The sequence below is a fragment of the Schistocerca cancellata genome, chromosome 3, assembly GCF_023864275.1.
Source record: "Schistocerca cancellata isolate TAMUIC-IGC-003103 chromosome 3, iqSchCanc2.1, whole genome shotgun sequence".
In the NCBI taxonomy this organism is placed as follows: Eukaryota; Metazoa; Arthropoda; class Insecta; order Orthoptera; family Acrididae; genus Schistocerca; species Schistocerca cancellata.
The window spans coordinates 431,606,920-431,624,311 of NC_064628.1; the positions used below are offsets into that span (position 1 = coordinate 431,606,920).

At 42.3% G+C, this 17,392-nt stretch overlaps 2 protein-coding genes across 3 annotated transcripts in view; one reads left to right on the forward strand and one right to left on the reverse strand.

Moving 5' to 3' along the window:
• LOC126175173 (D-glucuronyl C5-epimerase B) overlaps positions 1-11,171 on the reverse strand; it is a 131,816-nt gene extending 120,645 nt beyond the window's left edge. Inside the window, exons 1-3 of the mRNA XM_049921763.1 lie at positions 10,977-11,171; positions 851-1,018; positions 596-748 (exon numbers count right to left, since the gene is read on the reverse strand). Coding sequence (XP_049777720.1) covers positions 596-748; positions 851-1,006 — 309 coding nt within the window. The 5' untranslated portion in view covers positions 1,007-1,018; positions 10,977-11,171. The remainder of the gene's footprint in view (positions 1-595; positions 749-850; positions 1,019-10,976) is intronic.
• A 1,101-nt stretch (positions 11,172-12,272) lies between these two features.
• The window catches only part of LOC126176736 (uncharacterized), a 598,867-nt gene continuing 593,747 nt past the window's right edge, over positions 12,273-17,392 (forward strand). For both annotated transcript variants that reach the window (XM_049923905.1, XM_049923906.1), the window contains exon 1: positions 12,273-12,543. Coding sequence is in view for 1 of the 2 variants with exons in the window: in XM_049923906.1 (XP_049779863.1) it covers positions 12,532-12,543 (12 nt within the window). In the remaining variant the exon portion in view is untranslated. The remainder of the gene's footprint in view (positions 12,544-17,392) is intronic.

The window sequence follows — 17,392 nt, forward strand, 5'->3', positions numbered from 1 at the left end:
TGTTATCTACAAATTTAGACAGCAGATAACTTATCTCTTTCCAACCAGTAGAGTTGGTGGCTTACAATGGTATTTTGTTATTTAATATATGTAATATAATAGCATTGCTAATGGTATGAAATACATAGTTTACCATTACTTTAAAAAGAGATAATAAAAACAAACCAAAATATTTATTGCTTATGGTATTGATGAAAGCCTATAAAAAATTTATAAGTATATGACGTACTACAGAATATGAGAATAGTACACAATAAATATGTTTAATGAAACAACTGTTCTTCTAGCACTTTCCTATGGTAGCAAAAACTTAGGTGTCAATAAAAAACATGCAAAATCCAAGACAGGCTGTAGGAATGAAATATATGGAAACTGCAACTGGAGTAACTGGAAATAAAATGAGTATTAAAGCACCTCATACAAATAAATTGAACAGCTCTCAGCGTCCCAAATCAGCTTTAGAATATATGTCACATAGCAGAATTCACATATAAAGATCTGAACAGAAATGAGAACAGATAACTCATAAAGTGAAGAAAATGATTATTATTTCTTGAGTTATGAGATTAAGGCACAGTGCATTATAAAAACATACCTCATAATATTTATTGAGAAATGAAAATGGTACATATACTTCTCCCCCTTCTTTCCTGCAGCTCACTGTATATTCACCGTTAATACTGCAGTCAATTTCTTCAAAGCCCTGTATGTCGGTACCATGATCCAGCAAATCACCTGCACCTAGACCCTGGAACAGTGACAACATGTTCAGAAGTTACAAAATCACTACACAAACCCACAAGACAAAACACTTAATAAGACACCAAACACAGTAACAAAAGGCACTTACTGGAACACTATTTGAAGGTTTCTTGTTGTTCCAATCAACAGAATGAGATTTTCTGGCATATACAGCTTCCCCACACTTCATCCACAAAGGTAGTATCATACATATCACAATAATACATAGGAGGAACAGCATAAGTTTCAGGTTCACCCGTATCATAACGATTAAGTCCTGTAAGAAAAAATGAACAACATATGGTCTTCCATCAAACAATTATCCACATTATGCCCAAGATGGCTAAGACAGTGCCTCTCTGCAATCAATTTTGTATATTTATTACTTTCACAAGCAAAGTGTGCTTAAATTTGCTTTACTTGTGGCAACCACAACAGGTATCCACGAGTGAAAATCAGACAATAACACACAAAATTTTATTACCAGAAAGTTTAAGAGCAACAAAACCAAAATCACAGATGAACTTATATCTTTTACCTACTATTCTACACAATCACCAATCCTCTCAACACATTTCTCCTATCATGGTACCAATTTCAATATGCCCTCTTCACAGAAGTCCATTTTGTTGGAGTACAGCCATCCGCAGACTGCTGATTTCACTTCCACATCCATCGCAAAGCACTGGCCGATGAAATATCTTCACGGGACCAAACAGATGAATGTCCAACAGTGCACAGACCGGACTGTATAGTGGATGCTAGAGCATCTCCCGCTCAAATTTGGGGATTTTCTCATGAACAGGAACAGCAACATGGGGGTGAGCATTGGCATGAAGAAGTTTGACACCATCAGCATTAATGTTGCTAAGCACTTTCCTACCAGACTAAGTCACTTTTTTTCCATATTAGAGAACCAGCACATTTCCACTCCATAGAGGACCACTTGGTTTCGGGCATGTAGTGGTACACTTACAACTCATCATCAGTGACGATTCCTTTCAGAAAGTCATGCCCTTCTGTGGGGGGGGGGGGGGGGGCGAGGGGGGGGGGATAACTTGATCCAAACTTGTGATCATTCACTGGCCCTTGTGTTTACAAAATTTCAATTTGTCATGAACAATATTGTACATTGTGTCATAGAAAATGTTGAACTGCTGTAATATGGTTCACAGTTGTACACACCAGTCATTCAAAATTGCTGCCTCAATTGCTCTGCTACTCTGCAGGGTTGCAGCTGTTGCCAGCCGCCTGGAGCGTGTTGAATCACTAAGATTCACACAGGCCTCTTGGAAGAATGAACACAAGCTGGAGACTTTGTTACAGTACATACGGTCATCCCTATACACGCCATGCATGTCTCTGTGAATTTTGCACAGTTCATGTCCTTTGTCCCACATATATCTAACTACATTTCGCTCCTCTTCGCAAGATGACAACCGTAACATGTGTGCCATGCTTGTTTTGCAGTGCAAGCTTCTCTCACTACAGCTGCACATGAAAACAAAATACCCTCTGTAGTGCAAAACTTCCATTATATTTGTGCTAAAATTGCAACATTCCAGCTAGAATATCAAGACAGAAAAAAATGGTTGTATATTACTTTGTGTTCATCCGGCGTATATATATTTTTCCTCGGCATACAAAATCAATTTTACATAAGTTTCACCAAATATTAATGTTCTTTTAACAACATGGCTCCTATATTAGACAGGTTTGTTACATGTACAGGCTGCAGTATATATATATATATATATATATATATATATATATATATATGGTTATAATAGAAGGAAACATTCCACGTGGGAAAAATATACCTAAAAACAAAGATGATGTGACTTACCAAATGAAAGTGCTGGCAGGTCGACAGACACACAAACGAACACAAACATACACACAAAATTCAAGCTTTCGCAACAAACTGTTGCCTCATCAGGAAAGAGGGAAGGAGAGGGAAAGACGAAAGGATGTGGGTTTTAAGGGAGAGGGTAAGGAATCATTCCAGCCCGGGAGCGCAAAGACTTACCTTAGGGGGAAAAAAAGGACAGGTATGCAGATGGATATATGTGTGTGTGTGTGTGTGTGTGTGTGTGTGTGTGTGTGTGTGTGTGTGTGCGCGCGAGTGTATATCTGTCCTTTTTTCCCCCTAAGGTAAGTCTTTCCACTCCCGGGATTGGAATGACTCCTTACCCTCTCCCTTAAACCCCCCTTCCTTTCGTCTTTCCCTCTCCTTCCCTCTTTCCTGATGAGGCAACCGTTTGTTGCAAAAGCTTGAATTTTGCGTATATGTTTGTGTGTCTATCGACCTGCCAGCACTTTCGTATATATATATAAAAACAAAGATGTCATTATAATAGAAGGAAACATTCCACGAAGGAAAAATATATCTAAAAACAAAGATGATGTGACTTACCAAATGAAAGTGCTGGCAGGTCGACAGACACACAAACGAACACAAACATACACACAAAATTCAAGCTTTCGCAACAAACTGTTGCCTCATCAGGAAAGAGGGAAGGAGAGGGAAAGACGAAAGGATGTGGGTTTTAAGGGAGAGGGTAAGGAGTCATTCCAGTCCCGGGAGCGGAAAGACTTACCTTAGGGGGAAAAAAGGACGGGTATACACTCGCACACACACACATATCCATCCACACATATACAGACACAAGCAGACATATTTAAAGACAAAGAGTTTTTGTCTTTAAATATGTCTGCTTGTGTCTGTATATGTGTGGATGGATATGTGTGTGTGTGCGAGTGTATACCCGTCCTTTTTTCCCCCTAAGGTAAGTCTTTCCGCTCCCGGGACTGGAATGACTCCTTACCCTCTCCCTTAAAACCCACATCCTTTCGTCTTTCCCTCTCCTTCCCTCTTTCCTGATGAGGCAACAGTTTGTTGCGAAAGCTTGAATTTTGTGTGTATGTTTGTGTTCGTTTGTGTGTCTGTCGACCTGCCAGCACTTTCATTTGGTAAGTCACATCATCTTTGTTTTTAGATATAAAAACAAAGATGATGAGACTCACCAAAAAAAAAGCGCTGGCAGGTCGATAGACACACAAACAAACACAAACATACACACAAAATTCAAGCTTTCGCAACAAACGGTTGCTTCATCAGGAAAGAGGGAAGGAGAGGGAAAGACGAAAGGATGTGGGTTTTAAGGGAGAGGGTAAGAAGTCATTCCAGTCCCGGGAGCGGAAAGACTTACCTTAGGGGGAAAAAAGGACAGGTATACACTCATGCACACACACACACACACACACACACACACACACACACACACACACACACACATATATCCATCCACACATACAAAAGCAGACATTTGTAAAGACATAATGAAGTCTGTCCCACTTCCTTTTCTTTATGAGTGAAAGCTCTTAATTAGGAAGGGTTAAGGAAACCAATCAGGAGACATCAAAGCGTGCAACCCAGATATTCATGCCATGTAGCTGTTACTGCTCAGTTGGCAACAATCTTCCCGCATTTGTTTATACAAAACAATACAGATTAGCTGTCACCAACCTACAATGTAGGCACAATATGGCAAGTCAAAATCTGCTATCCCTTGCACTAAACGTGTTATGGGTGACAAAAAGACAGACTGATTGTTTAACAACAATACTGAGACAAGCGCCTACTGGCACATCATAAGCCTGCAAACTGGTTGTGATGCTCCCATAATCTGTGATTTAAAAGCTGTCAGACCTGGGTGAAGACTGCTATAGATACTGGGTGAAGACTGCTGTAGATATAACTCTGCTGAGGTTCAGCACTGTTCACACATCTCTCCAAACTCTTTATGCTTTAGAAGGTGAGTGAACCATGAAGTCAGAGAGCCTGTCAAAATAGCAAGTTCCAGGAACACAGTAATTTTGAGTCTAGTAAATGAATACTGGGAGTGCAGAGTTAGGGAACTCAGTATGCACACACGTCTCCCCATTTTGTGTGTCTCCCCATTTTCCTATACCCTCCCATAGCTATTTTTTCATCCCTGTTCCGTTAATCTCCTTTTCTCCACATATTCTCTTCTACTGCTTCCAACTAAACATCCCTTGATCTGCTGCCTTCGAGCCTTAATTCATGCATCTTCCTTGGTGTTCTACCACATGGCACTCTCTTTACATGTCCGTACTACTAAAGTCTTGCTGCTTCTATCTTTATTTGTAAAGGTGGCCAGTTCTTATTCTGTCCAACCTCATTAGTACCACACTGCTTTTGTGAAATTCAGTGTCACATGCCTATATCTCTCTCTCTTTTTTTTTTTTTTTTTCCTTCACTGTCCAGCTTTCAGAACCATAGGTCAGGATAGACCACAGTATTATTTCCTTGGTCTTCTGCAAAATATCATCAACCCACACTATGCTCCTGACACTTCTCATAAACATGCTACTGCTTATCTCCCTCCCATCAAATTCCTAATAATTTCTTCCACTTGTTTCCAGCATGCTTCCAAGACACTTAAAGTTATGAATTTCTTTCAACTGTTCCCCTGCCATCATGTTTCCTGAGGTAGCCTTCTCCCACTTTGTGCATGCAATAATTAACTCATTCCTCACCACATTAAATTTAATATTATATAATCCAACCACCTATGCCAACATATCTAATTACTGTGATGAAGTCTCCCTACGTTGTCAGCCAAGTCAGGGTGTCACCCTGCGGCAACATTTTGACAAGTTTCCTATTTGTCATCTTTAGACAAAGTTCGATCAAAAATGATGAATAGGAAATTTGTCAAAACATTGTTGCAGAACGATGCCTTGACTCAGCTGAAAAACCAAGAAGACTTCTTCACTGTCATTAGACGTGTTGGCATAGGAGGGTGGTTTATACAATATGAAATTTAATGCAATGAAGAGTGAGTTAATTATTGTGGGCAGGAAGAGGGCTGCAGTATTCCATGTAGAAATATTTGGTATCAGAGTGTGCCACAAAGGAGAATTTGCACAGATGCTACAAGGATTGTAATATACACTCCTGGAAATGGAAAAAAGAACACATTGACACCGGTGTGTCAGACCCACCATACTTGCTCCGGACACTGCGAGAAGGCTGTACAAGCAATGATCACACGCACGGCACAGCGGACACACCAGGAACCGCGGTGTTGGCCGTCGAATGGCGCTAGCTGCGCAGCATTTGTGCACCGCCGCCGTCAGTGTCAGCCAGTTTGCCGTGGCATACGGAGCTCCATCGCAGTCTTTACCACTGCTAGCATGCCGCGACAGCGTGGACGTGAACCGTATGTGCAGTTGACGGACTTTGAGCGAGGGCGTATAGTGGACAAGCGAGAGGCCGGGTGGACATACCGCCGAATTGCTGAACACGTGGGGCGTGAGGTCTCCACAGTACATCGATGTTGTCGCCAGTGGTCGGCGGAAGGTGCACGTGCCCGTCGACCTGGGACCGGACCGCAGCGACGCACGGATGCACACCAAGACCGTAGGATCCTACGCAGTGCCAGCAAATTAGGGACACTGTTACTCCTGGGGTATCGGCAAGGACCATTCGCAACCGTCTCCATGAAGCTGGGCTACGGTCCCGCACACCGTTAGGCCGTCTTCCGCTCACGCCCCAACATCGTGCAGCCCGCCTCCAGTGGTGTCGCGACAGGCATGAATGGAGGGACGAATGGAGACGTAAAGTCTTCAGCGATGAGAGTCGCTTCTGCCTTGGTGCCAATGATAGTAGTATGCGTGTTTGGCGCCGTGCAGGCGAGCGCCACAATCAGGACTGCATACGACCGAGGCACACAGGGCCAACACTCGGCATCATGGTGTGGGGAGCGATCTCCTACACTGGCCGTACACCACTGGTGATCGTCGAGGGGACACTGAATAGTGCACGGTACATCCAAACCGTCATCGAACCCATTGTTCTACCATTCCTAGACCGGCAAGGGAACTTGCTGTTCCAACAGGACAATGCATGTCCGCATGTATCCCGTGCCACCCAACGTGCTCTAGAAGGTGTAAGTCAACTACCCTGGCCCCCATTGAGCATGTTTGGGACTGGATGAAGCGTCGTCTCACGCGGTCTGCACGTCCAGCACGAACGCTGGTCCAACTGAGGCGCCAGGTGGAAATGGCATGGCAAGCCGTTCCACAGGACTACATCCAGCATCTCTACGATCGTCTCCATGGGAGAATAGCAGCCTGCATTGCTGCGAAAGGTGGATATACACTGTACTAGTGCCGACATTGTGCATGCTCTGTTGCCTGTGTCTATGTGCCTGTGGTTCTGTCAGTGTGATCATGTGATGTATCTGACCCCAGGAATGTGTCAATAAAGTTTCCCCTTCCTGGTACAATGAATTCCCGGTGTTCTTATTTCAATTTCCAGGAGTGTATATACTTATTTGGACTGCCTAGCTGCTCTGAAGTCTCTCTCAGGCCCTACATTGAAATAAAAAATTGTTCTGGAATGCTACGAAGCCCTTGTGAGACTAGGGGAAAGCCACAGAGTAAGGCTGCTGTGGGTCCCTGATCACTCAGGAATTAGTGGGAATGAACAAGCTGATAGAATGGACAGGACAGGCATGACAACTTGATTTATTGGAGCAGAGCCTGTCCTAATCATCACTAGGGCAATGGTAAAGTCACAACTATATAGCTGGAACAAGAGGCAGCACACAGAATATTTGACTACAAACCAGAAACAAAAACATCACAAACCAATTAATCTAAAGGGCCATGTTTCAGGAAAAGTTCTGTAATTCTGAACTTCAACAGGGAAGAGACTGAACTCATGATAGGACTCATGACTGGCCACGGGAACTTTAAGAAACACCTACACACGATGGATATACAAGAAGACTAAATCTAGAATATGCACTGAGGAGGATGGAACCACACCCCATTTAATCTTCTAATGCGAAACCCTAGAGGACAAAAGACACAGAATATTTGGATCAGTGAAACCTGAAGATATCTGTCTAGTAAGGAATTAGTCAAGTGTCTACTTCTTCTGTTTTTGTATCATTAGTGATCCTATTCATATACCCACCACATTAATGATGCTTCAGGGTTCAACATGGTATCACACTGTTTATGATTCACTTTCTTTTCAATTGTTTAGCATTATGTTGGTGTAAGTTGTTCTCGAAATCTCTCCAATAACATCTAGAATTCTTGTTCAAATCAAAAGCTATTATTGCAGCAACTGTAACCTAACACAGAGCACTCTTTCTTCCGTGAGATCTAATATTTATTACTCTTTCACCTACCCTCTAGTAAGCAAGGGGGAGACAATGGATTTTTTTTGACTCAGTGGAGATGTGTTATACTGCACAGGGGCAGACTTACTATACTTACTGACAGCCCTAATTTTACCATTTACACGTGAGACAAATTTACACGTGAGACAAATAAGGATATTTTCAACATGACAATACTTCTTTACAATCACAGTAAGAACCTCTCATACACTTTGTTTTGCATTAATGTCAGTTACTGTAATCCACACGACACATCAAGTGATACTTCCACTCATAATCTCATATGATGCCCTTTTGCTGCAGAATATTTTTGGACTGAAAATGATTGCATGTGTTATCTTTAATATCGGATCTCTCCCTGTGTTCTCTAAACAATTTTGATAAGAGTGATCCATTACACAACTCTGACAAAAATGAATATATAGAAGAACCATGAAATACAGTAATTGTATTATTCTCAATATTGGGAAACTTTCATCTTTGTCGCTGATAAGACATTCGAACACCTATAAGATTCCTCACATATTGTGAGCAGAATAGGCTAACTACAGTTAGAATAAGTGGACAATTTCTTACAACATAGTGTAAGAAAACAATAGTATTTACTGCTTCCACCTATGTGATCAAATGTGTATCTAGAAATTAATTAAAAATTTCCCACATACCTACACACAGAAGTCAACACAAGATTTTTCCAAGGTAAAACTTGCTGCAACCCCCCTCCTCTACCCCCCCCCCCCCCCCCCACACACACACACACACACAATCCAGTCATGAATGTTGCTTGATACCTCATACGATTGTACTTTTGATAGCAAGTGTACATGTGGTACTGAGACAGATTCTTTTCCAAGATCTAGAAATACTGCAGCTACCTGACTGCCTTGATCGAAAGGATTCAGCATGCCACACGAGAAAAATGTGCGCCGGGTTTGACATAATAGATGTTTTCGGAATCCATCCTGGTTGACATGGAGGAGGTCATTCTGTACAAGATATCTCTTTATGTATGAGCTCAGAATATGTTCTAAGACTGTACAATAAATGGATGTCAAAGATATTTGGCTGCAGTTTTGTGGAACACTTCTGTTACCCTTCTTGTAGATGGGTGTAATCTGTGCTTTCTTCCAACCACTGGGCACAGTTTTTCATCAAGGGGTCTACGATATATTATTATTAACAGAAGGGCTAACTCAGCCACAAATTGGGTGTACAATCTGATAGTGATTCCGTTGGGCCCTGGTGCTTTGATCAATTTCAATTATTTCAGCTGTTTCTCGACACAACAGAGTTAAGCATTCCTGCTTTTGTTTTTCTGCCCTCAATTTCTCTTCCTGTTTTGTCCATAACCTGACACTAACTTCGGTGCCACAAACAGCCCTTACATACAAACAGAATTCATTTAGGTTTTGCGAAAGATCTTTCAACAATATTTTTCTACACTAGTCACTAACGTCTTCAGGCAGTGCTCTCTCTTGACGGATAAATGTGTTTCATTCAACACCTCTCTTTATGTAGGCATATGCTTTATCTATACCTGTTACACAGTAGCCACCGTTTCTTTACAATGACTATACCAAGGAGGGTTCCATCATGAAATGTTCTACTGGGCAAATACCTATCCAGTGCATTGTCAACTTTCTTTTACACTTGAGCCATAGTTTCTCTACCACTCCTGTCCACAAGTCCTTCATTGGGATGTGAGACTTTCTTCTGTATCTAGTTTGCAGAATATATAATTCTTTTTACTTGTTTTAGTTGTCCTTTGTAATATGGTATTCATTGTTGGTATAACTGCCTCACCACTTCTTAATATTTACATAGCTTGTGCTTAAGTATTACATAAATGTTGTCAAACAGTACTCTGATGCAAACCATGTTCAAAATAAGGAATGTCATAGCAGTGCAAAAATTTGTTTCTTTAATGACATCATCTTGATGTTATATGAAAGTCTACTGCCGTTTTTATGCTTATCACCCCAGCTGCATTGCAGATTAGTTTTTCCACCACAATCATGATTTCAGGGGTGGGGTGCAATACACAAGTTAAGCCCAAACACTTTATAAGGAAATATTAATTGCAGCTTTGAGAAGTTTTATGTTCCTTCTGCAGCAAGAAAGGAGTAAATGCTTGGGTCGGTGGAAAGACATAGTTCGGGGGGGGGGGGGGGGGGCTTGGTGACTTAAGTCACACACATCTTAAGTTCTCATGGACTCACTTGTTGCAATGATAGGGCTATTCAACAACAATCTTCAGACTAAATGTACGCCTACAATGACTCAAGTTTTACTTTGCAAAAATCTGGTTATGGCCTGTGTGTGTAGATGTCTGGGATACTTTATTTAATTTCTAAGACACATATTCGGTCACTCTGGTGGATGCTGTAATAGAGGACAATACTAACTATTGTTTTCTTACATTATGTTCTAAGAAATTCCCCACTTATTGTAACTATAGTACAGCCCCTTCTGGTCACAGCATGCGAAGAATCTAATTCAATTATTAATCAGATAATTATCCAAAACAAGAGATTGGTGTGATGATTCTAATGGTTCTTAACCTCGATTTTATAGCCTAAAGTCAATGTTGTATGTCAAAGTATTAAAACACCTTCGATCAAGAATTGAATTTTTCCACTGCTACACAGTTATAAAATCAGAAAATGCCTATCATGATGGGACAAAACATTCAGCTTCAGATAATGTCATTCGTCAGTTGCTATCCGTAACTGTAAGTCTTACATTACAGGAGGATAGTTTGTTCAGATACTTCTACATCATATATCTATATGTGGTTTCATAAAATTTGAACTTGGAATCAGAAAAACAAGCTTCAAAATTTTCGAAGTAATTTCCCTCGAACCGATTAAAAATATCCACCTATTCCTGCAATCAACCAACATGTCATTATGTTTCTCATACGACAGTATACTTACCGGCAACGTTCCGTGAAAATAGCATTATAACTGTATAGTAACACTAAAAGTTGGTACATACGTCAAGCTACTGCACCTGTTAGATACGGTTGAGTTTTCCAGCTCCCATTTGGGATGCGGACTAACTCCTACATTTTAAAATTGAAGCTGCCAGTCAACCACACTTCATGACGCTCAACAACAGTTTACATTGTTATCATTTCTTGTACTGCAACACCACGCCTCTCAGTATCATATTTTGACACATCGTACTACGCAACCAATCACAACATCCCTGCAGGTCAGGTTAAAAACAAATCCAGAACCAAAGATCTTCCGACACCGGATATTGTTCCAATGGTCTTCGTGCGAAGAGTATCTAGACAACAGAGATATACAATGTTTGTACATATAAAATACTACAGTAACATTGCGTATCAATAAATGTATTCCAGCTCATAAAACCGTATCTATTGGAGAAGGCAACATATTACCCACTATATTCACACGAATTTTAATTGATTGACGCAGCTCACAGTTGAAGGGCAGGGAGGCCTCAGTACAGAAATAGAAATACTACTCTAGATACCTATATAGGACACTAAAATTGAATAATGTAGCTGTTACAGAGTAAGTTAATATGCAGGAAATTTTCACCGGTCAACTGGGGATCCCCGCTTAAAAATTTAGATACACCGCAAAGTATTTGACAATTGTTTGTCTATACTATTTCTAAAATGTTTTCAGTATTATTCGTATTACCGAAAAATTTTGAACTTTACTTCAGAAAAAACGTAGTTCTCTAAAGGAAGGGAAATGATTTCCATTACTGTGAGAGATCTTGACACCGTACGGCAACTTCATCCACCGTAAATAAACAAGATAAACAATGTGTGTACTTAAAACATTGTTCGGACGCTCTATCTCAATTGAGGTGGCTTACTCGTAGCAAAATGGTATTGTCCATTATGAAATTTCTCGTTGTAAATGAAAATCAACACAGGAATGAAACGGCGACATGTTACGAAGGAAGTGAGATCTCATAGCAAGGACGAGGGAATCCCCACAACACTTTCTTGAACAAAGTCTCCCTCGGATCGCCCCTCCACTGCCAGTGCGTGTGCGGAGCGCACTCTCGCGGCAGCTAACCCCTCCTTTCCCAACCCCGCCCGAACACGTCTTAGCGGAGATGCGCCCCGAGAATCGATCGTCCGGCAGATGGCAGTCAACTCGCCGCAAACCAACGCAAGCAGGGTTGCCTGCTTCGCTGAGGGGGGGGTCTCTTCTAGTATGAAGGCAACCTAGTTCTCGGGAAGATTTCAATGATGGATTAAGTGAAGGGGGCAACTGTGTGTGTGGTGTGGTACGGGTGCTTTTTTTTTAATTCGAGGGACTGGTTTTTTGTGGGAGTGAGTGTATTTTTTCTAGTGTTTGGTGTGCTTTTTTTTTCCTTGTTTCGCCTCTCTGTCCGCCGTGATCACGTTGGCGAGGTAGCACTCACCATGCGGAACGAAAGTACTATCGCGTCATGAGACGCAAATTTCGGCGGTAGGCGTGCGCGGGACTCGAACAAGGAGCCTGAGTGGAGAGTGTGCTGTTTAGGCTAGGGGGTGCAGCATCCTCGGCCTATCCCCAGCGGAGGAGATGCCGTGATGGCAAGGGAGGTAAGCAAAGCATCAGCATGTTACTTTGTGTGTTGTTAGATAACTAGGCGGTCAGACGCCGGCCGGGACACCCCTCGTGGTGGCCTCGCTCGCCGCCTGACAGCTCCCAATGTGGGGCACCTATTCGGGTCGAAACTCACTCTAGCCGCCCCTTATTTTTCTCTGTCATGATGCTTTCAATTCCTAACACAACTTACAGTTCGTAAAACCTTACCGCGTCTGTGTATCCGACGTACTCCGGCTTTCTAAGATTGACCCCGGAGATTTTAGGTTCCAGTGCTATGCCTCTTAAAATTAATAATAGGAGCTGCGGATTCAAGTTTCCTGTGCGACTAGCCACTGATATTTGATAATAGTGTAAGACGATATTTGTCATTTACTTGATTCAGCAGCATTTTGTAATCGTGCCTCCTGCAGACAAATAGATCCTTACGATGTATAAGCGCTGTACTACAGAGCTCTTTATGATTTTTTTCGTTGTATTTAATGTCTGTTATAATTACTTATTCAAGTCCGCCTTATTATTATGAGTACAAAGACACAGTCGGGCACTTAGTTGTATACACTACGGAAAGAGAACGAAAGCGTGATGTCATCGTGTACAATCTCTCAAGAAGCTCTAAAGAAGTTCTTATACTTGCATAACCTTCTAAAAATTCTGTATGTAAGCCGTCTGAAATTGGGGGGAGTCGTTTTAAACTTTGTGAGCGGTTTTACTTTGAGCGTGTTTCTTGTAGGATGTCTTATTCTAGCTCACTGGAACGATTTTCTCAGTAATATGGCCACCGGTAGCATTTTTAATGCCTTTTCCGAAACGTGTTTTGTCTTGATAACTTAGGAACAGTCATATCTGGAAGCTGTGCAGTGCTTCAGCTAGGAAAAAAAGTGGACAGAGCAGATGCAAGCCATTCCTCGAATAATTCCTTAAAAACTGCAAACTGTAATCCATAGTGAGCTGCTATATTCGGCCAGTAAGGCTGTCGATCGCATGAGTAGAGAAATAGGTAGCTCTTGCAGATATTAACATTTTGACACATTAATATCTCTAAAGACAAAAGGAGTGATTTTTTTTATATAAAAACGGAAACTGTAAGATAGCATATTTTCATTCATCGAGACGATGTTTATGTATGTATGGGCGTCAATACACAGCCATGGTTACAGCTATCTCTCATAAGCTTAGCGTATCTACATGCAATTCAGTGAAAGTTATCAATTAGAAAAGAAATTTTATATTGCACTAAATTTTGTGATTTCTTTTGCAGTACAACGTACTTAATGGAGATACTTTGTTAAAACGTTTAAATGGCGTAAATGCGTCTAGGTATGGAATGTTACATTGCTGTGTGGCTGAGGAAGGTGTGATCGCACCAAACTGTAATTCTTCACGTACTTATCTGTGACCGCATAGTAAACAGATATTTGCTGTAGATCAGGTCATCAATCTCGATAATTATTTGAGTTTGAAGGCGAAAGAAAAGAGTCTTTGCTATCCGATTTTTGTCCGGAGACTGCACGTCGTGAATTAGATAGACTCAGTGACGTCGGAAAGCGGGCGATTCTTGGAGAAGCTACGTCGTCAGTATAGTTGTCACTCAGCAAAAACAAAGCAATTTTAGTACGAGAACTATGTTATTAAAGCAAAATTAGACTTTATTTTATGCAGCGCATTTACTCGGCGTTGTTGTCAGAAAGAGTGGGTTTTACTGTTTTTGTGTCCACGTAACATTTGTTACTTGTTTCGGACCTCAAATAGAAGACAGATTATAAACTGTCTTTGCAAACGAAGCATTGGTTCGTAGTAGATAATGTGCTGAGCAGAAATACGTGGCATTATATAAATCATAGCGCAGTAAAATTTACAAGTTTCAAAATTGTAGCCAGCATAGTGTACCGTAGCGCTGGTAAGAGAGTAACAAGCGCGCATCGGGTTACGCACGCTACGGTAGTAAGCACCACGTTTATTTACTTGTTATTCACTCGTTTTTATGATACTTTATTTCCGGTTTCTGAGATACTATATGATGCTGCCTATTTTATTTCGAACAACGCTTCCACAATTTCTCATTTTAGTAGCGATTTTCTTTTATCTTTTGCGTCCATCCACGGAGCGCGTTTGACCTAATCTAGCATCAATTTTCTTTAATCCTTTACAATATCTCGTCATCCGTTCGTGCCTTTTTATTACCGTGGTAGTTGAACGTTTGTATTTTATAGAGGAGACTTCTGAGCAGATTTGCGTTTGTTAATTATGCTTCTGAAATTTTGTTCTCCCTCTCGCTCGAATGGTTTATTTATGAATGACAGTTTCTGTTAGGTTCCTGTTAGCTCGTTAGTTCTATTTCAACTACGTTCACTCGGAGTTTTTCGAACTTTCGTGTTACGATATGTGCCTGACAATCGTTTTCTTTGAGATGGCGGTGTTCCTACTATTGCCAGGAATGTGTTAAGTGTTCGCGCGGTTGCTGTTTTGACAATGAATGGTATCTTCGTGTAGCACTCCCCCTGTACATGCTCGACCTCTATATGTTGTTGCCATTAGTATTGTTGACAAAGAATGTTTGTTCGTCTCTTGTAGCGTGTGCGTTATACGTATAATTATATTCTTTTACGTCGTTATTCGAATAGTTGGTAGACGTTATAGAATCTGCAATGATTCTTGTTTCCTTCTTTTATCAATTGACAATGTGAAGACGAGCACTGGCTGGTCGAAATAGGTTACCGCATTGTTAAACGCTCTTGTGATCGTAGCGTATTGAAAAATTAAAATAAATAAATAAATGTGTAGTGTAGGCGCTTGCGAGAGTAGTACCACGCGGTGAAGTAGTTTGCGAAATTCAGTGAGCACAGTATACTCTGGCGATAGGAGGGCAGCACGCAGGAAAGCGCGTGGGCGGAGTGCGTATGCAGTGCCGGCGTGTGTGCGTGCGCGCGCGCGCGGCCTGACCCGCAGCGGCGGGGGCGGACGCCGTTTTGGGCGGGGTGGTCCGGTCGCAGAAGCCAAGTTCCCGCGCCGTTCGAGTCGAGCCATTTTGGAGAGAGGAAAAAAATTTTTTTCGGGTTTTTCGGGAGCGGAGCGTAAGGCGTGCGGCGGCGGCAGCAACGGGATCGATGGTGTGGGCCCGTCCGCGCGGCGTGGCGCGCCGAGTAGGTGTGGTGTGCCGCGCCGCGCCGCGCGCCGTGTGGGCAGGTGCGCTGCAGTAGTCGCAGCGGCGGGCGGCCCCCGCCCTGGCGCCACCGCCGCTGGGAGGGGCACATGGCGCTCGCCTCGCCATTCATTCAGCGCCCAGATACATGTCGGCCGTTACGTGTTTATGATTCGCTACGGCAGCCGGGCCACGCGCCTCCGCGCGCGGACACCTCGCTCCGCTCCACATGTCTCGTCCGCTGACGGAGCCGGAGCCGCAGTCTCTTCTCCTCGCACCGAACCGACACTGTTGAATCAAACTACCAATTTTTTTTAATCGAAATCAACACACACACAATCGGTCCAATAAGTTTTGTTCGCAGATGATGCTGTAATTTACCGTCTAGTAAGGTCATCCGAAGACCAGTATCAGTTGCAAAGCGATTTAGAAGATTGCTGTATGGTGTGGCAGGTGGCAGTTGACGCTAAATAACGAAAAGTGTGAGGTGATCCACATGAGTTACAGAACAAATCCGTTGGAATTCGATTACTCGATATATAGTACAATTCGCAAGGCTGTCAATTCATCTAAGTAAGAAGTAAGAGTGATTTCAGGTGTGCCGCAGGGGAGTGTCGTGGGACCGTTGCCGTTCACAATATACATAAATGACCTTGTGGATGACATCGGAAGTTCACTGAGGCTTTTTGCGGATGATGCTGTGGTATATCGAGAGGTTGTAACAATGGAAAATTGTACTGTAACGCAGGAGAATCTGCAGCGAATTGACGCATGGTGCAGGGAATGGCAATTGAATCTCAATGTAGACAAGTGTAATGTGCTGAGAATACATAGAAAGATAGATCCCTTATCATTTAGCTACAAAATAGCAGGTCAGCATCTGGAAGCAGTTAATTCCATAAATTATCTGGGAGTACGCATTAGGAGTGATTTAAAATGGAATGATCATATAAAGTTGATCGTTGGTAAAGCAGATGTCAGACTGAGATTCATTGGAGGACTCCTAAGGAAATGCAATCCGAAAACAAAGGATGTAGGTTACAGTACTCTTGTTCGCCCACTGCTTGAATACTGCTCAGCAATGTGGGATCCGTACCAGATAGGGTTGATAGAAGAGATAGAGAAGATCCAACGGAGAGCAGCGCGCTTCGTTACAGGATCATTTAGTAATCGCGAAAGCGTTACGCAGATGATAGATAAACTGCAGTGGAAGACTCTGCAGGAGAGACGCTCAGTAGCTCGGTACGGGCTTTTGTTGAAGTTTCGAGAACATAACTTCAGCGAAGAGTCCAGCAGTATATTGCTCCCTCCTACGTATATCTCGCGAAGAGACCATGAGCATAAAATCAGAGAGATTAGAGCCCACACAGAAGCATACCGACAATCCTTCTTTCCACGAACAATACGAGACTGGAACAGAAGGGAGAACCGATAGAGGTACTCAAGGTACCCTCCGCCACGCACCGTTATGTGGCTTGCGGAGTATGGATGTAGATGTAGATGTACCTGGGCGTTAAAATTACGAACAACTTCAGTTGGAAAGACCACAGATAATATTGTGGGGAAGGCGAGCCAAAGGTTGCGTTTCATTGGCAGGACACTTAGAAGATGCAACAAGTCCACTAAAGAGACAGTTTACACTACACTCGTTCGTCCTCTGTTAGAATATTGCTGCGCGGTATTGGATCCTTACCAGGTGGGAT